This window comes from Salmo salar, chromosome 04 (assembly GCF_965601325.2).
Source record: "Salmo salar chromosome 04, fSalSal1, whole genome shotgun sequence".
NCBI lineage: Eukaryota > Metazoa > Chordata > Actinopteri > Salmoniformes > Salmonidae > Salmo > Salmo salar.
Genome location: NC_138294.1, coordinates 48,233,210 through 48,250,320, shown reverse-complemented (window position 1 = coordinate 48,250,320; position 17,111 = coordinate 48,233,210). Strand labels below are relative to the sequence as shown.

The following is a 17,111-nucleotide window of genomic DNA, read 5'->3' as shown; positions in this document are numbered from 1 at the left end:
TTGGTGGGCAGATTTCATAATTTAACTTACTCAGCACATTTACATAAACGGTGGCTTTGATCACAGTTTTCAGGTTTAGGTTGCTTGATGTATGCCGTCATTGTAAATAAGAATTTATTCTTAACTGACTTGCCTAGTTAAATAAAGCTTAAATAAAAAATATTCATAGGTACAGAAGCTAGCAGCACAAGCATATACTGTTGTGAAAATCTCTTTTCACCCACCATCAACACCAACAATCTCTGCAATCTTCCTCCATGCCATTGACCTTATGATTTTGTCTCTGTATTTTAACAAAGCAAAATCAAGACAGTCAGAACAATGTTTCATGAACCGAATATCTTCAAGCAAACATCCGCTCCTCACCTGATCGGTTAACGGCAGCCACGTGCAATTTGCATAAAGTAGAGCAGTGCTGAACTTTTTCAGTTTGCTCCCATAGCACGGTTCGAGCTGCTCACCTTCCCACAACCTCCTGCACATTACTGTTTTCTCGTTGAAAATGAACGGGGTGGAACTTTGTCTGGCGAATTCGGAAGTAGTGAAAACACTACATAACGCAACAACAACAAAAAGTTTGCTGCCCCGCAAACAACTCCATCTACGCATGTAAACACACCTTAAAAAACCCGCCAGTCTTCTAAAAGCCTATCCCTGGGATAGTTTTATTTTTCAGCTGGACAACTAGACACATTTTCCTGCCAAAGACACACCAGAATGGCTTTCCAAGAGGTGTTGAGCGTTCTTGAGTGGTCTAGTTGCAGTTTGAATATTGCTGCTCATCAATGATTCCCAACCAAATGTACAGCACTTGAGCAATTTTGACAAAAACAATGGATATGTTGCAGTAAGAGTTCTGCAAAGTTGGTAGAATCTTAATCAAAATGATTTACAGCTGTAATGGTTGTCAAAGGTGCTAACACCACGCATTAACTCTGGGGTGTGAAGACATTTTTTTATATTCTTTTGTACGTTTTCTATCATTTTTCTTTCACTTTGAAAATGTGGAGTATGTTGTGTAGATCAGTAGGGGGAAAAAAAACAAAAAAACTGCAAGGGGTACGGGAAGTAGGGGTGCTGTAGCACCCAAAAAAAAAAAAGATTAATACAAGAAAATATTTTTTTCAACAAAAGTAGTGCACTGGCCCTTTACTAGTATTAGCGGACCGATGTAGAGGTCTGTAGGGCGGGCAAAAACATTTATTCAGCATATCTGCTTTGGCAAAAAAAGGTTGTATAATTATCTTGTAGGATTCAATAGTTGGAATTGAAAGAGTTGTTGCCTTGTCCCTTTCTCTGTGACTGTCATTCTAATTGAATCCAGTAACAACAAAACCCTGTCCTCAAACATTTACATCCAAAGGTGCAAAGTTATGGGCAAAGACAAAATGTTCTTGATCAAATAACATGGAAATTAATTGACCATCCTTACAAACCACTTAATGTACATTACTGTATTGTACATAGGCCGGTCATCTAAGTTCATACCTGTAGACTTTCCGTCACCATGAATAGAAAAACAATGACCAATATAATTGAGTACATTGAGATAGCAAGTGGTTTGTGATACGTGGCTCAGTTGGTAGAGCATGGCACTTGCAATGCTTGGGTTGTGGGTTTGATTCCCACCAGGGGAGCAGTATGAATAAGTACGGAAATGTAGGCACTCACCACCGTAAGTTGCTCTGGATAAGAGCATCTACTAAAAGGAATGAATAGACCATTTCAGTTCTCACATAGAAATAAAGTTGCTTTGCAAAGTATTTCAAGAAACTGGAAAACATATCAAGCAAGTAATTTTATATTCCACAATATTTTGTACAGAGCTGTTCTGAGATACCAATAAATTAATCACCTTCCCCTCAAGAAACAGAACACTTGCAAGAGTCATCATCATCTCTGAGGACAGAAAGTTGCTATGTGAAACCATTCAGTTCTTTTCAAATCTGATGTGAAAAGTAACAATATGACATGTGTGTTCATAGATCATTTCAAACAGTTACCTCTTTACAAAGAGCATAATTTAATTGAGAAACGTGAATAGTACAGCAAAACAAAATTGGGGTTGTAAGTCAGCTTTATCAAAAAGGACACATTACTCCAAAATAAAAATACAGCTTCTTACATTGACAGAACTGTCTTCTGCAGAGTAAGCATCAGCAAGAGAGATATTTTTCCTCAAATATTTTTGAAAGTGTAATTTTTCACAAAAGTGCAAAGATAAGAACAGCAAATTGATATTGGTGTACTGTAGACATTTGATTTCAATACATACATTTTAAAATGTGAGGTCCTATCAACACACATACCTACTAAACACATTATGTTTTTGTAAATGGCAAGTTAAATGGTCAAAGAATGTCCAAATATTACAACCAAATTTGAACCACAGCAATGCGCAGACACCTTTAGTAACACTTCAAACTCAAGAGAAGCAAGTTAAGGATCTTTGAAAGTAGACCACTCTGTCAAACAGTGTCTGAGCACACAGCCTGGTCTCATAGACTATATGTAACATAGCGAATGTACATCCTCAACCCTGAAAATAGTATGATATGTTTAGTATGGTATAGTTACGTAAAACAGATGATTACTTAAGACAAAATTGAAAGTAGGGCGGTTGGTCGTGGTGGATGGGTGTGATTTCGAATCTCATCAAGGACAACTTTAGAATTTTAGCAACTTTACAACTACTTAGCATGTTAGCTAACCCTAACCCCTAGCCTAGCTAATGTTAGCCGCCTAGCTAGATTTCATAACATATCATACGTTTAGCAAATTCGTAACATGTCATGAAGTGGGTGATGGACATCCACAAATTAATACATACCATATGAAACATAACATAGTAAAATGGAGTGTCTCGGATTTACATACAGAATAATAAAAAGTACTCTGAGACCAGGTTGGGGCACAGGGCACTTGTGGATTTCAGAACACTATGTTACTTTAATGCTATACCAAGATGAACAATGTCCCCTGGGTTAACAACCACTCAATTTTAATATCCTCAGACTGTTCTACATTTTCTTTGTCCAAAGATTACAACTTATATTGCATTCAGAATTTGGGAGACAATTGGCTAGAAACATTTATTCCAGTTCAACACACAACTCACCGTATTTCATTCAATTTCTATATTTACATACTTTAAGATTTAAATCAACATACAAAAACAGTATGTGAATGTCAGACACAGCATTCTTCCAGTTCAACACAAACCTCACTCACTCAAGTAACTTGAACAACTGTTATTGATGCCCACTCCAAAAATACCTTTGTTTTTAGCAGATGTTGCAACAAGCCATATTTGTGTGCCATACACAGAATACAGTATTTCTGTTTTCCCCATCACCATTATTACCAACACTGCAATCTCATTCAAAGTAACTGTCCAGTGATCCCAGATTTATATTAAATATGACCTAAAACTAATTACAATAGGAGTGAAATACTTCCTTCCCCCAAAAAAAGGGTAATTATGTTAAAAAATATTAATGCGAGTAAAGCGCTGATTGACCAGCTCATCCTCAGGATGACATCATCCTCTATGAGTAAATAGCTAGCATTTTTTTAAACGGCCTGTTTGAGATACAAGTTTGAGGTGGTTTAAAAAAATAAAGTTAAAAAATTAAAATAAATCTCAAATGTATGCTTTGGCCACAAATATGAGTATAGGATGAGTCAACAACATTATTTGGGTATAAGTTAAATAGAGTATGAACTTAAAGTGAGATTTTCACTGGACAGTTACTTTAGTGTACAGTGGGTCAAAATATTTATTAATTTTACATATAGCTCTAAAAGCAATGTAAATAATTGAATGCGTTTCCACACACACGCTGGTTATATAGCCTATTAGTTCTGAGTAGTAGATGCATAGGAAATCGGCACCTGCCAATCCCAAAGAGGGGAAAAGTGTGTAAGGTTGCTATCATTTCCAGGGCAAAAAAACACACCATCCTGTCCTCTTCTTTCATATCCGAGAGAGAAGGTGCCTCTCTGCCTCTACTGGTCCTACCATCTTAGATGGACTTATATCGGCCCCATGTTCAACACTCAACAGGACATGGAGTTGGGTGCTGGTCAGTTTTTGCCCATTCGGATGTTGGGGTTTAGTAGGGGGTCTAAGTTGGGGTCGGAGTCAGCTGAAGCACGGCCCAGTTTAGCCATAATGATAATCAAGGTAAAGAATCCCAGAACTCCAACCAGAAGGAGCATGAAGACCCTCTGCTTCCAGGACAGGCCTGTCCTCTTTGAACCCATCCGGTTTCTGAGAACACAAATTCATTTATATCTTCAGAGTTAAGAGAAATGGGACTCCACCTTTGGAAACAGAGTAACTGATAAATCGGATCTATAAAATGTAAGTTAAAGGATAAGTTGTTTTTTTACAACCAAATCTCTGCTTTTGATGTAAATGGAATGTTGTTATAGAAGAGCCCAGACATCTTTTTTTGTGATTGCACTTGTTTTTGAGAAACATACCCCAAACAGCAAATCAATTCCTGATCCTCGTTGTGTATAATGGGGGCCCAGAAAAACCATGAACAAATGCTCTAAAAACACCCAAATACATCCATTCAGAATCAACAAACCTCTCACTATAACGATGCAGGTGTTTAGATGCTGTACACATGAAATTCTGTCATTCCGAACTTTTTCTGCAATGTTATATTCAGTTTTGTTGCGACCCTCTCAGTCCATTCTACAGGTAACTGCCAAAAATAAAGAATCAAATAAACACTTAAGTAAATGAGGGATACAAAGTACAGTATATTGAAAGCATAGGGTGACTTCACACAGGAAGTTCCAGACACTTCCAGAATCGATGCCAAGGTGCATTGACGCTGTTCTGGCAGCTCGTAGTGATCCAACACCCTATTAAAATCACTTTATGTTGGTGTTTCTTTTATTTTGGCAGCTACCTGTAGCAGCAGGCTACATGGAGAATGAAACAGCTGGATAGGGGAAACAGCTCGAGTCGCACAAAAGGGAATAAAACATTGCTGATAAAGTTCGGAATGACACAATTTCATGTGAACAGCATCTGAAGACCTGCATCGCTATACTGAGAGCGTTGTTGTTTCTAAAAGGATGTATTTGGGTGTTTTCGGAGCCATTGGCCCCCCATACTACACAACAAGGAAAATAATTGCTGTTTGGGGTAAGTATATCGAAAACAAGTGAAATCACAAAAAAAGATGTCTTGGATCCTTCTATAACATTCCATATACATCAAAATAGAGATTTGGTTGTAAAAATAAAACGTATCCTTTAAGTATGTTAAATAGTTCAATAATGGTTAAATAAAAATAAAAAGTACTGTTGTCCATATGTAATGTAGTTTGCTCAGAAAGGTATACTTGCTGTGCAATAACTAAATGAATAGCACCTACTTTAAATAACTAGTAACACAATTCAATTACTGACTTGAGAATCTGTGCAAACCAGCTGAGTGCTGGCCGTCGCCGGTACTTGTCGTCGTCAAAGTCGATCTGTGTCACAGAGCTGTGTCCAGAGCTGGGACCAGAGCCCCGTGTGTCATAGACTTTCCTTGGGGTTGATGCTGGAAGCAAAACATCAAATGAATAACCAAATATGAGGATACATTATACACATGCATCTACGTGAAGAATATCAGATGCGTTATCAAAAATGACATGAACTAAGATTAGATTTGAGGCTACGGTTTGGACTAGCCTGTACGGCATGACAACACTGTGTGGTTAGTAAAGGTTAGGATTAGTACAGTTCCTGCAAACCACAGTAACATTCATAGTCCTTTACCTGTGTGTAGGGTGATTGTGTCACTGGTGGTTGCAGTGATCATGTTGACCCCAGAGTGTTGTTCTTGTGCTACCATCCCCCCGTTGTTGTAGAGATTTCCATGATCTTCCTGTACTGGAGGTGGAACTAGAGTAGGGGCCGGGCTGGGGGTGTAGGAGTGGGCGGGGTAAGCTTCAGTGGTCTCCAATGCTGGGGCTAGCACAGTGGGGGAGAAGGTAAATGTTCCAGTAACCTTTCTGATTCGAACAAACAAATCGAACATTTAGCTTAGCATTATGTCATGATGCCTTCGGCTGCAATACAGGCTCCCGCTATTGTAGACCAACAAGGCAGTAACAGACCAGAGACAATGACTCACCATCAAATGTGGACCACTCAGCATAATCAGTGACATCCTGTGTGCTGTCTTGAATAGCTTCTACAGGTTCTTCAATCTTGCAGTGGAGAGAGTATGTGCATGTTAGATTTGAATTGTCACAGAATACTTGCCATCTCGCTGAAAGAAACACTTGATTTATGGGTCCTAAAACATAATTTAAGCCTTAAAAATATTTTACACTAATATCATACACAATTTAATGTTGGTACCCAGCATCTCAACCAGTATATCCCTGTCACCATCACTATTCAATTTCTTTAACGGCTAGTGTGACCCAGCCAAACCCTATTCCTCACCAGAGGTAGGCCTAGTCCAGCTCTTGCCCAGTTGACTAAGGAGAGCTGTTCCCTCAGCATGTCAGCTATTGGGCTGGCCAGGTTGGAGGGAGGAAACACTGGACCCTGGCAGCTGGGGCACTGGTATCCCGCAGGAGCAGTGTGTAGGGGCAACCGGGCTGCCAGGTCATGAAGACAGGCCCAGTGGAATACATCTTGGATAGAGAGAAAGGGCAATGATCCAGGTGGGTTTGTGCAAATTCCACAGAGCAATAATATCAAGCAACAACAATATGGAGAGTTCCTCTCAAAAAAGAACACGACTATAACAAATTCAATAAGAGCACAAAGGATAACAAATCCAATATGTTGACAATCTTACCATAGCAGACCAATCTGACAGTATCCTGGGAGATCAGTGGGTTATTACACAGTCGACAGTTAGGGCTGTAATCACTATCCTGAAGCCACTGGAGGTAGGACTGCACTATACACTGGTAATCAGAATGGAGAGAAAATACTTCATAGTTTAGTGGCAAACACAGCTACTATTAGTCCCTTTTAGAATCCGAGAGTGGAAGACTTACACTCTCGTCTCTAACATGTAAGCTCAACATTTCCAAATAGTCCCATTACAAGTCAGAATGTTTAATACACTTCATCTGGACTTACTTTACCTGTTGGAAATTATTTTAATCTGAGACAATATATCCACAAAGAACTGTTACCAGTCCGACCTTCAGTACACCGGTTTGCACATGGTTCTGTCGGCTGGCACCTCCAGCCCATACCGCCAACACCGACACAATGCAGTTTTCAAGGGATTGTTAAAACTTAACTGTTTGGTCATAATATCATCACCTCTTGAAGAGTATAATAAGAACCACAAATGTCAGAATATTACATGCAAAACAATAGAGCACATTAAGCTCTATCAGAGTTATACAGCATTTAACTGCATGCTTTTCAGTAAACAATTTGATCATGTAATTTAAAATATATGTGAGGGTAGCCTCAAGATACCTCTCAATATTGGCCACCATGAATTGGAAATTTGAGTGATCTAAAGTAAAAGTGAACTATACCTGACAAGTATGAGTGTTTTTTTAGGTTAATTTCCCATCCTTTGAGGGCTCTGCCTGTCAAGCAGTAGAAGGGTGCATTTGCCGATGTGCAGTTAACTGATAATGTTTACTTTGCAAGCTACCAGTATAAACTTTGTACAGTTGGCTAAACATTGCTAGTGGTAAGTAGACCTAGCTAATGTACTGTTTGCTGCTGACAGACATGATAGGCTACATTGATTGATGATCACGTCAAATTAACTTGCTAGCTAATAACATATCACGTCCATATAAGCTAACTTTCAGGGGATAAATTAGATGGCTATATGCAAATATTGTTTGATTTTCTTGCCATCTATAGTGGTGATGACAGAAGTCTGACTGACAACTTTACCAGGACGAGGACTTGCTAATGTCAAGCTCTTTCCAAAAGGATAATCTCTGATGAAGCGAGCTAAATGACACATGTTTGCTTAGCTAGCTAGCTACTAGCCCAAGATATACTCTTAAAATGCCTATCGTTACTCTTTAAGGTCCAAGGATAGTATATGTTATTTCCAGAGGTGGACTGGCTCAGGCAGCCACAAACACAATCTACAAGTGAATCGATTCTCAATTGCGATAAGGTTCTAGAAACATAAAGCCCTTTACTTTCATATCACATCAAAATAATTTCACAAATGCAAAATATACACTTAGTGTACAATGTTTTAACAGGCTTTATCAGAGTTGCAGCCAACAATATTTTTCATTGACAACACGTTTCTGGTGGCATTCCTCCGTTACACAAAGGTGTTCTGAGCATGCTAGGTAGCACATGTGGTCCCTCCATCTTCCGTAAACATGCGCTGTAACATGGAGATATGGCCATGTGGGAACACTAACCCCATAAAGAAGGTGTGTATCAATTTTGTATGCATGTATGCATGCATGTACACACACATTATTTCTCGCTGATATGATAGATAAGTTCCTTATGCTTCCAAAACTGTACCGCAAGTGATGCATAGTAATGTTCAGAACGAGTGTTGAGGATCTTAACAACATCCCAGGTACAGAAGACACCTTCGTGCAATGTAATGGAGCGGAGAGTCATGATCAAGGGCTAGCTAGCTACATGCCAATCGGATTGGCTACCCTCACATATCTGAAATTACATGATAATTGATGTTTACTGATCATGAAACGCATGCAGTTACTTGCTGCATTACTCTGATGATAGTTACACGTGGAATAATCGGAAATGTGTAATTCTGACTATGCTCTTCAAGAGGTGATATAAAAACCAAATAGTTTATTTAATAATCCCTTGCAAACGGGACGTAGTTCTCAATGGTTTTAGCGGAGTTGGAAGTCTCCTTTCCCCCCAGCAGCCAAATCGAACGCTCTGCACCATATTTTAACGTTTTATTGTTAACGACCTATATGATCTATATTTCATTTCACATTACATGAATATTTAGAGCTGTCCATCCACTGACCTTGTTGTGGTTGGAGACCAGGCAATGCTCACAAACATTCACCCGATGTTCAAAGCAGAACAGGTTGGTCACCTTCCTCTTAGGACACTTGCACAGACCCATGGTCTGTCTGTAGTACTGTACACACAGATTCAGACACAAGTGACCACCAAAACAATCTTCAGCAACGACATCATAGTTATGGGTATTATCTAAGCAATGTTCTGATATCCCAGTCAAATCTACTCATGGATCAAATTAAGTTTGATGATTACATATGGGTGTGTAAGACACTGCTTACGTGTATTGATAGCTATAGCTAGCATCAGATTTGTTTCGGGTGGCCTTAATTATAAGTTATCTCAACCTTACCTGTTACGCAATATTTCTCCTCGATGCTTTTTCGTATGAAGGAAGGAAGGGGTTGTAAAAATACTGATGTTCTGCTCTACCAACTTGGTCAGCTAAATCTAGAAAATGCGAATGTTTTCAGACGCTGACATTTTGCCACGTCTCTTCCGGTAGAGTCGCAGAACAATGATGTCACGTGAGCACGGCACAGCTGGCCCAAGATTAGTTTGTGCAGTTTTTAATTGAGGTTGTCAGGTTAAAATCGGTTTGGCGAGAGCTGATCAACGATCAGATTTTATTGTAATTTTTTTTTTTTTTTATGAAGTGGGCGGACAACAAACCCCTCTTCACATTGTTTAAGATAGAATTTAAGTATTATTTTAAAATGATCAGTAAGTGTAAAAACAAAAAAGCAATAACGTTACGTACCATAAAACCTTTTGAGAAATTGAAAATGTATCTCGATATGTAATACTCCTGTCTGTTAAGTTGATGTACTCTTGTTTGTATGTTTTTGTATTTGTTTTGTTCATAATAATAATAATATTGGTGCGTTCTAGCACGTAGTTGCATATTTTCGCCTACTCTATGACGTGCAACTGTGTAAGTCAATTCGCCCTTGCACTCCTAAACAACTCATTTAAAAAACTTTGGCACAGGGTAAAATCTACAACTTAGTCCACTTAGTCCACTGTTGGTAACAGGTTTTAGTTTTGGAAAAATACAATTATTGGTTTGAGAATAGAAAACGGTATTATTAGCAGAATTAGAAAATTTGCATAATATAGGCCAAATCCATCTCGCTTCCTGTCATCACCATATTCGGTAGTGAGTGGAAACGCCAACCGGATGCTTCAAACGTATACATCCAGTGAAATATCTGGCAAATGTGTTCATCGTAGGTTTTCTTCTTCTTTAAATGTGTATTTGGCGGATTGCAACAAACTGAAAGGTGAATACTGGAGTGTTAATCTATTTATTTGATCTAGCCCTGTGTTTCCGCCTACTATTCTGGAGTTTATCATAGTTTAGCTGGAATCGCACATTTATCGTTAATGTAGTACCTGTGCAGTACTGAAGTAAATGGTTGTGGAGAAAGACGTAAATAATGGACAGGAAGTGGCAATCTAACACTTCCGGTACTTCCAGGCGGGCAATTTTGAAACAAGTAGGACTTCAGCTAGGGAGTTCAAGCAAAATGAACTACTACAGTAGCTATCTAGCTAGCAAGTTATCCACTCGGAATTTTGCATTAGTTATTAGGGGCATAGTTAGCTTTTTTTATTTATTTGTTAACTATACAATTGTCTTTGTTCTCATTTCGTAAGCTAGCTTGTTAGCTACTGATTTTATATTGGTAAATCTAGCTGGACAGACGGCAAGGATGAGCAACGAGACACCACAACCCGTTTTGGCTGGTCAGTATTTTTGATATTTTGTTCTTTATTTCACACCCGCTCTATCCGGAAAATGTCCCTCGGGATTCTTCAAAGTAGCCACCCTTTGCCTTGACAGCTTTGCACACTCTTGGCATTCTTTCAACCAGCTTCATGAGGTAGTTACCTGGAAAGCATTTCAATTAACATGTGTGCCTTGTTAAAAGTTAATATGTGGAATTTCTTTCCTTAATGCGTATGAGCTAATCATTTGTGTTGTGACAAGGTAGGGGTGGTATACAGAATATGGCCCTATTTGGTAAAAGACCAAGCCCCTTTTTTTTTCCCCTTAAAAAAAAAAATAGGCAAGTCAGTTAAGAACAAATTCTTATTTTCAATGATGGCCTAGGAACCTGCCTTGTTCAGGGGCAGAAGGACAGATTTTTAACTTGTCAGTGCGGGGATTCAATCTTGCAACCTTTCGGTTACTAGTCCAACGCTCTAACCACTAGGCTACCGTTCAAATAAGCAAAGAGAATCGACAGTACATTACCTTAAGACATGAAGGTCAGTCAATGTGGAAAATGTCAAGAACTTTCAATGTTTCTTCAAGTGCAGTCGCAGAAACCATCAAGCGCTATGATGAAACTGGTTCTCATCAGGACCACCACAGGAAAGGAAGACCCAGAGTTACCTCTGCTGCAGAGGATAAGTTCATTAGAGTTATTGCAGGCCAAATAGATGTTTCAGAGTTCAAGTATCAGACACATCTCAACATCAACTGTTCAGCAGAGGCTGCGTGAATCAGGCCTTCATAGTCGAAGAGACTTGCTTGGGCCAAGAAACACTAGCAATGGACATTAGACCGGTGGAAATCTGTCCTTTGGTCTGTTGAGTCCAAATTTGAGACTTGGTTCCAACTGCCGTGTCTTTGGAAGACGCAAAGTAGGTGAACGGATGATCTACATATGTGTGGTTCCCACCGTGAAGCATGGAGGTGTGGGGGTGCTTTGCTAGTGACACTGTTTGATTTATTTAGAATTCAAGGCACACTTAACCAACATGGTAACCACAGCATTCAGCAGCGATACGCCATTCCATCTGGTTTGGGCTTAGTGGGACTATCATTTGTTTTTCAACAGGACAATGACCCAAAACACACCTCCATGCTGTGTAAGGGCTATTTGACCAAGAAGTAGAGTGATGGAGTGCTGCATCAGATGACCTGGCCTCCACAATCACCTGACCTCAATTGAGATCGTTTGGGATGAGTTGAACCGCAGAGTGAAGGAAAAGTAGCCAACTAGTGCTGGTTGAGAGAATGCCAAAAGTGTGCAAACCTGTGCAAACCTGTCAAGGCAAAGGGTTGAAGAATTTAAAATATATTTAGTTTTTTTTTAACACTTGTTTGGTTACTACATGATTCCATATGTGTTATTTAACAGTTTTGATGTCTTCACTATTATGCTACAATGTGAAAATAAAGAAAAACCCTTGAATTAGTAGGTGTGTCCAAACTTTTGACTGGAGAGATATATGTGTGTGTATATACTGTCCTTTTTGCCATGAATGTGTTATTCAATATATTTCTATGGGCTTTAGTAGTAAGGTCAAAGTCAATATTTTATCAAATCATTTTTTGATACCTAAATGTCTTAGACTCTAAGTAATTTAGAGAAGTTCTTAAGTGCTTGCCTGTAGCTAGCCAATGTGTGGTTCACTAAATCAAACTTTACATTTTTTTTTTTAATGGTGAGATGAGTGTCAAATGTTATCTATTTTGTAGACTTAGTTAGACAGCTAACTATATGCCCCAATCTCAAATAAATGCAAGATCTATCTATTTCCATCATTTTGATGTCTATCTTGAGAAGGGTACAACTGCAGCTTGCAATTCAGGGCATCCCTGCATTTGGGCATTACTGCATCTGCAGGAACCAGGGACTGAACACTCCTCTGCAACTGGATTCTGGACTTCCTGACGGTCCTCCCCCAGGTGGTAAGGGTAGGCAGGGGGAACGCCCTGAATTGCAGGCTGCAGTTACAAACTATTGCCTATCTTCCCCACGCCTTTACATATTAAAGCATACAGCTGGATCTTGACAACAGATGGCTTTGGACATGGACTCATCTTGACATTAGACTAAAAACAACTGTCACTTCAACTTTACCAGTCAAGTCATTACATTTGCATTTACATTTGAGTCATTTAGCAGACGCTCTTATCCAGAGCGACTTACAGTAGTGAATGCATACATTTCATTTTTTTCATTTCATACATTTTTTTCCGTACTTGGCCCCCCGTGGGAATCGAACCCACAACCCTGGCGTTGCAAACACCATGCTCTACCAACTGAGCTACGGGGAAGGCTGTTGCTACTGGCTTGCTACTGGCTACAAAGATCACACACAATTGTTTAAAAACATTTTTATTTCACCTTTATTTAACCAGGTAGGTTAGTTGAGAACAAGTTCTCATTTACACCTGCGACCTGGCCAAGATAAAGCAAAGCAGTGCGACAAACAACAATGCAGAGTTAGACATGGGATAAACAAACATATACAATAGAAAAATCCTATATACAGTGTGTGCAAATGAGGTAGGATAAGGGAGGTAAGGCAATAAATAGGCCACAGTGATGAAATATTTAGAATATAGCAATTAAACAATGGAGTGATAGATGTGCAGCTGCTGGTTGTAAGCTGCCGGTGAGGTAAAATTGTTGATGGTTGGACCATTCTTTGGCTTATACCAGATTCTGCCAGCCAGCCACGAAGGAGGTCAATGCGGTTGAACTCTCCAAATGATAATGTCCCCAACTCTGTGAGTAGTACCTTTGTCAGCAGCTAGAACTAAACACCACCAGTCTTTCAGAACTAGTAACATTTCAATTTACTTATTGACATAGTCAAACTGCATCCTGCAAACATCTTCAGTCATTTCAGTATTTTGTCGAATTATGTTACTGTAATCCACAGGCTCCTACAGATGCCATAAAACGCCGCATCACTGTGAGGAAGATTGCACCCAGGAAAACACAAGTCAATGTGAGTTGAAAGAACACAGCAAATCGGTTTCCATAATAAGCTGCATAGTTTTAAAATGTTTGGTCCTTCTGCTATTTCATATCAGCCCAGTCATATGTGCACAATTGATTTTGTTTCAGGTCCCCTCCGAGGACCACACAGGAAATGAACAAAGATTGCTTGAAGGCAGTCGGAAGAAGTCCCAAATCTATACCCCAGGACCTGCCCAGGTCCCTCCACCAAAAGCCACCATGCTTTCCCCAATCTTGGCCCCCTCACCACCCTGTCCACAGGCTGCAGCAAACCCAGAAGACTCAGCATGGTCACAAAAGGTGCGGCGGTCCTATACCCGCCTAAGCCTAGGAGACCCTTCGTTTGAAAGTCACCAGGTCGAGCACTCCCCATCTCCTCAGCGTCGGGAGACCCTGTTTGGATTTGAGAAGCTTCAGACACCTCAGGTTCTCCGCAAGGTGGAGCAGTTCAGGGTGGGCCCTGAAGCCTTCAGGTCTCTCTGTGGAGTCAGCTCCTTCACCCTGCTGGAAGGGGACAACAGTGCTGCTCCTGACCCAGAGCCAGATGTCAACATCCCTGGTGTCGTTGTGGTAAAGGAGAAGAGGAGGAGGAAGAAGGTTCATCAAATAAAAGTAAGTGAGGATATATGTCACTGTTGACAACATTGATGGACAACTAAACTATAGTAGACTACAGTGTACTTTACCACTTAACAAGATATGAAAACCAGCACTTACATTATTTTCAAGATGAAGATGTGGAAGAAGCTATAGCATTTGTACCTTTGTTGATCTACTTTTCAATTTCCTTCCTAACCAGCTGGCAGAGCTGGATGACCTTGCGGCAAAGATGAATGCAGAGTTTGAAGAGGCAGAAGGATTTGAATTGTTGGTGGAATAAACTCATGGGTCATCTACAAAGACTTTGACATGTAACTAGAAAGACTTGTTGCCAATACTGGAGAACGGTAATGTTTTTAATTTCATTATTGTATTACAAAGACAATGAAGACGAGTTAACTTTTTATTTGCATGAAAATGCAAACTATGGGAAACCAACAGGATTCATTTACAAGACAGAAATGTTGATTTAAAAAATAAAATAAATTTAAAAAAAAATACATTAAAAAAATTCAGTTGGAAATGTCAGATTGGTATCATCAACAATGTATCTCAAGAAAGAATTCTAGCTTCAAGGATGTTCCTGTCACTTTGATATGTTGATAGTTATTTGTTTTTTGAAATTACAACTTCATTAGGTCACTGGGACATAATTTTGTGTTGATGAGCACCCTTTATATTTAAAATTATTTGCTAAATCATTGTTGGATTACAGGTGTGTTTTAACCTATAAGAATAGTTTACAAAGCTCCTATCACATTTTGTTCCCTAGAGGTTGCGCTCACCCTCTCATTGTGGCTTCTTCCATCACTGTTATTTTCTTTTGTATTAGTGTAAATGTAATTAGTTTCTTTATTCCACTCATAGATGATAGTTTAGATGTTAGTGATTAAGACTTATTATCTGATCACTACTCCATATCAATTGGAAACGCGTTCTTATTGGCTGGCCATGTCCGTTACTGACTCAAGTCTATCATATGGTTGAAGACGTCTCTGCTTTATTTCTTTTTTTTGTAAGAAGTAATGTTACTTTTTAGAATTGTTCTGCTATCAAGAATATAATAAATAGTTTAATCTGTGTAACTCTTCCAGTTTGAATAATTACTGTATGAAACAAACTAAGTTATTGATGCTTTTTTCCTGTGATCTATGCATTTGTTATAACAACTGTGCTACATGATGCGTTCATTATAGTCATTCTTTTTTATCTTTTAAAGATAGTTCAAAAAGTAACATTTTACCAGGCCAGTGATATTTTTAAAAATCTCAATTTTGTTTATATTGACTATCAATGTTCTAGGTCTCCAAAATAACATTGTCCTTTAGAATTGAAGGAGAAAACACTTGATTTCTGAGTTATATAACCTGTGGGCTGGGTTTCAGCCCCACACTGCTTTGACCTTCCATTCTCTTTGCTGGAGGGTCACATCAGTGCAGTGCTGCCATTGATTGCGAGTGGAGGCCTGTGCTGTATCACACAATTGATAATCAATTCAGGGAAAGGGGCTGCGGGCGATGGACAACTACAGACGCTAGTATTGTATGGCTATAACCTCAGATATAGACAGTCCGGAGACAAATTATTGTCTATATTACTGGTGTCAAACATCCCAGAAGCAATTTTATGTGTACCTCTGTACTTAACTGTCAGGGTGTAGTGATATGGGAATAAGATGTGATCATTCATTGCAAATAATCGTGTTTCTTGGTATGTGGTTGCTTGTGTCATGCCATTGTTAATTCCAATGAATTCTCAGTGCTGTTCCTTTTAGTTATCATGGACTATTGCAAATCAAATCACATTTTATTGGTCACATATCATGGTGGATATTGCAGTGACACAATAGAAGCAGGTAGGTCAATAGCAAGCTGGGCATTAACCAGGCAATCTCCTAAACACTGAAGTCCACACAGTTTAATTGTATTCATAGAAAACTTAAAGGACAACATTATTTGATCAAATTCAGAGATATTTTTGGTTTAAGCTTAACATAAACAATGAGTTCTTAAATATAATAATTGAGTTTGTGAATAAACTACATCTCCCAAGAATGTTGCACAAATGACACAAGTGTTTTGAAATGTAACATTGGCCATACCATGTCATTTGAATAGACTAGCTGACCAATGCTTTACTTTATTATGCATCACAAAAATAGGAAAAGTTTGTGTGTTTTGTCTATTATTAAGTAGCTTCCACATGTGTTCTGAAATAGCTTGGGGCTAATGGGTGGGTGGAGAGAATTTATTGATGTTTCTGTGTGGTGTGTTTCATGCACGCTCCAGCGCAATTGGAAAATGGTTTCAGATGGAGAGTGCCAGCAGAATCCTGGTACAAAACATCAATGAGCATCTCAGCCTGTGTCATTCTTGTGGGTTCTCTGACAGAGTATGTGCTGGCACTCACTGCTTATGTGGTTTAGGATAATATCTGAATTCATTAATAAGATCAAGTTCATTAATCCTGATAAGGATTCTTGAATTAATGGCACATCGAAATATTTTCAAATCATTTTTTTAGGTAAGTCTAACTGATTTGACGGATTTGAGATTGATTGTATTTGCTGATATGTTTTTGTATTTGTGTTGACCTCTTAAAATATTTCAATAATAACTCAACATGTTATTGGTTTTGTAAAAAAAATTGTTGTACTTGATGCAAGATAATGTGGTAAATAGCCTGTTTTAAGTCAGCATAACTATTGCACACTTATGAATGTGCTCAGTTTGAATTAGCTCACGTAGTAATGTCCTA

At 38.9% G+C, this 17,111-nt stretch overlaps 2 protein-coding genes across 2 annotated transcripts; one reads left to right on the top strand and one right to left on the bottom strand.

Annotated features, from left to right (window-relative positions):
• Nucleotides 1-1,785: 1,785 nt before the first annotated feature.
• On the bottom strand, nucleotides 1,786-9,519 carry LOC106603132 (zinc finger protein-like 1). The gene is made up of 8 exons (XM_014196410.3): nucleotides 9,341-9,519; nucleotides 8,990-9,106; nucleotides 6,827-6,938; nucleotides 6,466-6,659; nucleotides 6,149-6,224; nucleotides 5,791-5,985; nucleotides 5,434-5,569; nucleotides 1,786-4,273 (listed from the first exon to the last, which is right to left on the bottom strand). The coding sequence occupies exons 2-8, from the start codon at nucleotides 9,089-9,091 to the stop codon at nucleotides 4,087-4,089; spliced, it is 1,002 nt and encodes a 333-aa protein (XP_014051885.1). The 5' UTR covers nucleotides 9,092-9,106; nucleotides 9,341-9,519; the 3' UTR covers nucleotides 1,786-4,086.
• Nucleotides 9,520-10,246: 727 nt separating this feature from the next.
• cdca5 (cell division cycle associated 5) lies at nucleotides 10,247-15,439 on the top strand. Its single transcript, XM_082974489.1, has 5 exons — nucleotides 10,247-10,737; nucleotides 13,452-13,519; nucleotides 13,675-13,743; nucleotides 13,863-14,366; nucleotides 14,554-15,439. Exons 1-5 carry the CDS (start codon nucleotides 10,704-10,706, stop codon nucleotides 14,632-14,634), a joined length of 756 nt encoding a protein of 251 aa, XP_082830615.1. The 5' UTR covers nucleotides 10,247-10,703; the 3' UTR covers nucleotides 14,635-15,439.
• Nucleotides 15,440-17,111: the final 1,672 nt, after the last annotated feature.

Excerpts from the sequence above, each read along its gene's own strand:
- LOC106603132 (XM_014196410.3), bottom strand. The coding sequence starts at position 9,091 with ATGGGTCTGTGCAAGTGTCCTAAGAGGAAGGTGACCAACCTGTTCTGC. Across the intron at positions 6,660-6,826 it reads TGTCAGATTGGTCTGCTATG|ATGTATTCCACTGGGCCTGT; the intron begins GTAAGATTGTCA and ends TCTCTATCCAAG. Across the intron at positions 5,986-6,148 it reads TGAGTGGTCCACATTTGATG|CCCCAGCATTGGAGACCACT; the intron begins GTGAGTCATTGT and ends CCACTGTGCTAG.
- cdca5 (XM_082974489.1), top strand. The coding sequence starts at position 10,704 with ATGAGCAACGAGACACCACAACCCGTTTTGGCTG. Across the intron at positions 13,520-13,674 it reads ATGATAATGTCCCCAACTCT|GCTCCTACAGATGCCATAAA; the intron begins GTGAGTAGTACC and ends TGTAATCCACAG. Across the intron at positions 13,744-13,862 it reads CCAGGAAAACACAAGTCAAT|GTCCCCTCCGAGGACCACAC; the intron begins GTGAGTTGAAAG and ends ATTTTGTTTCAG.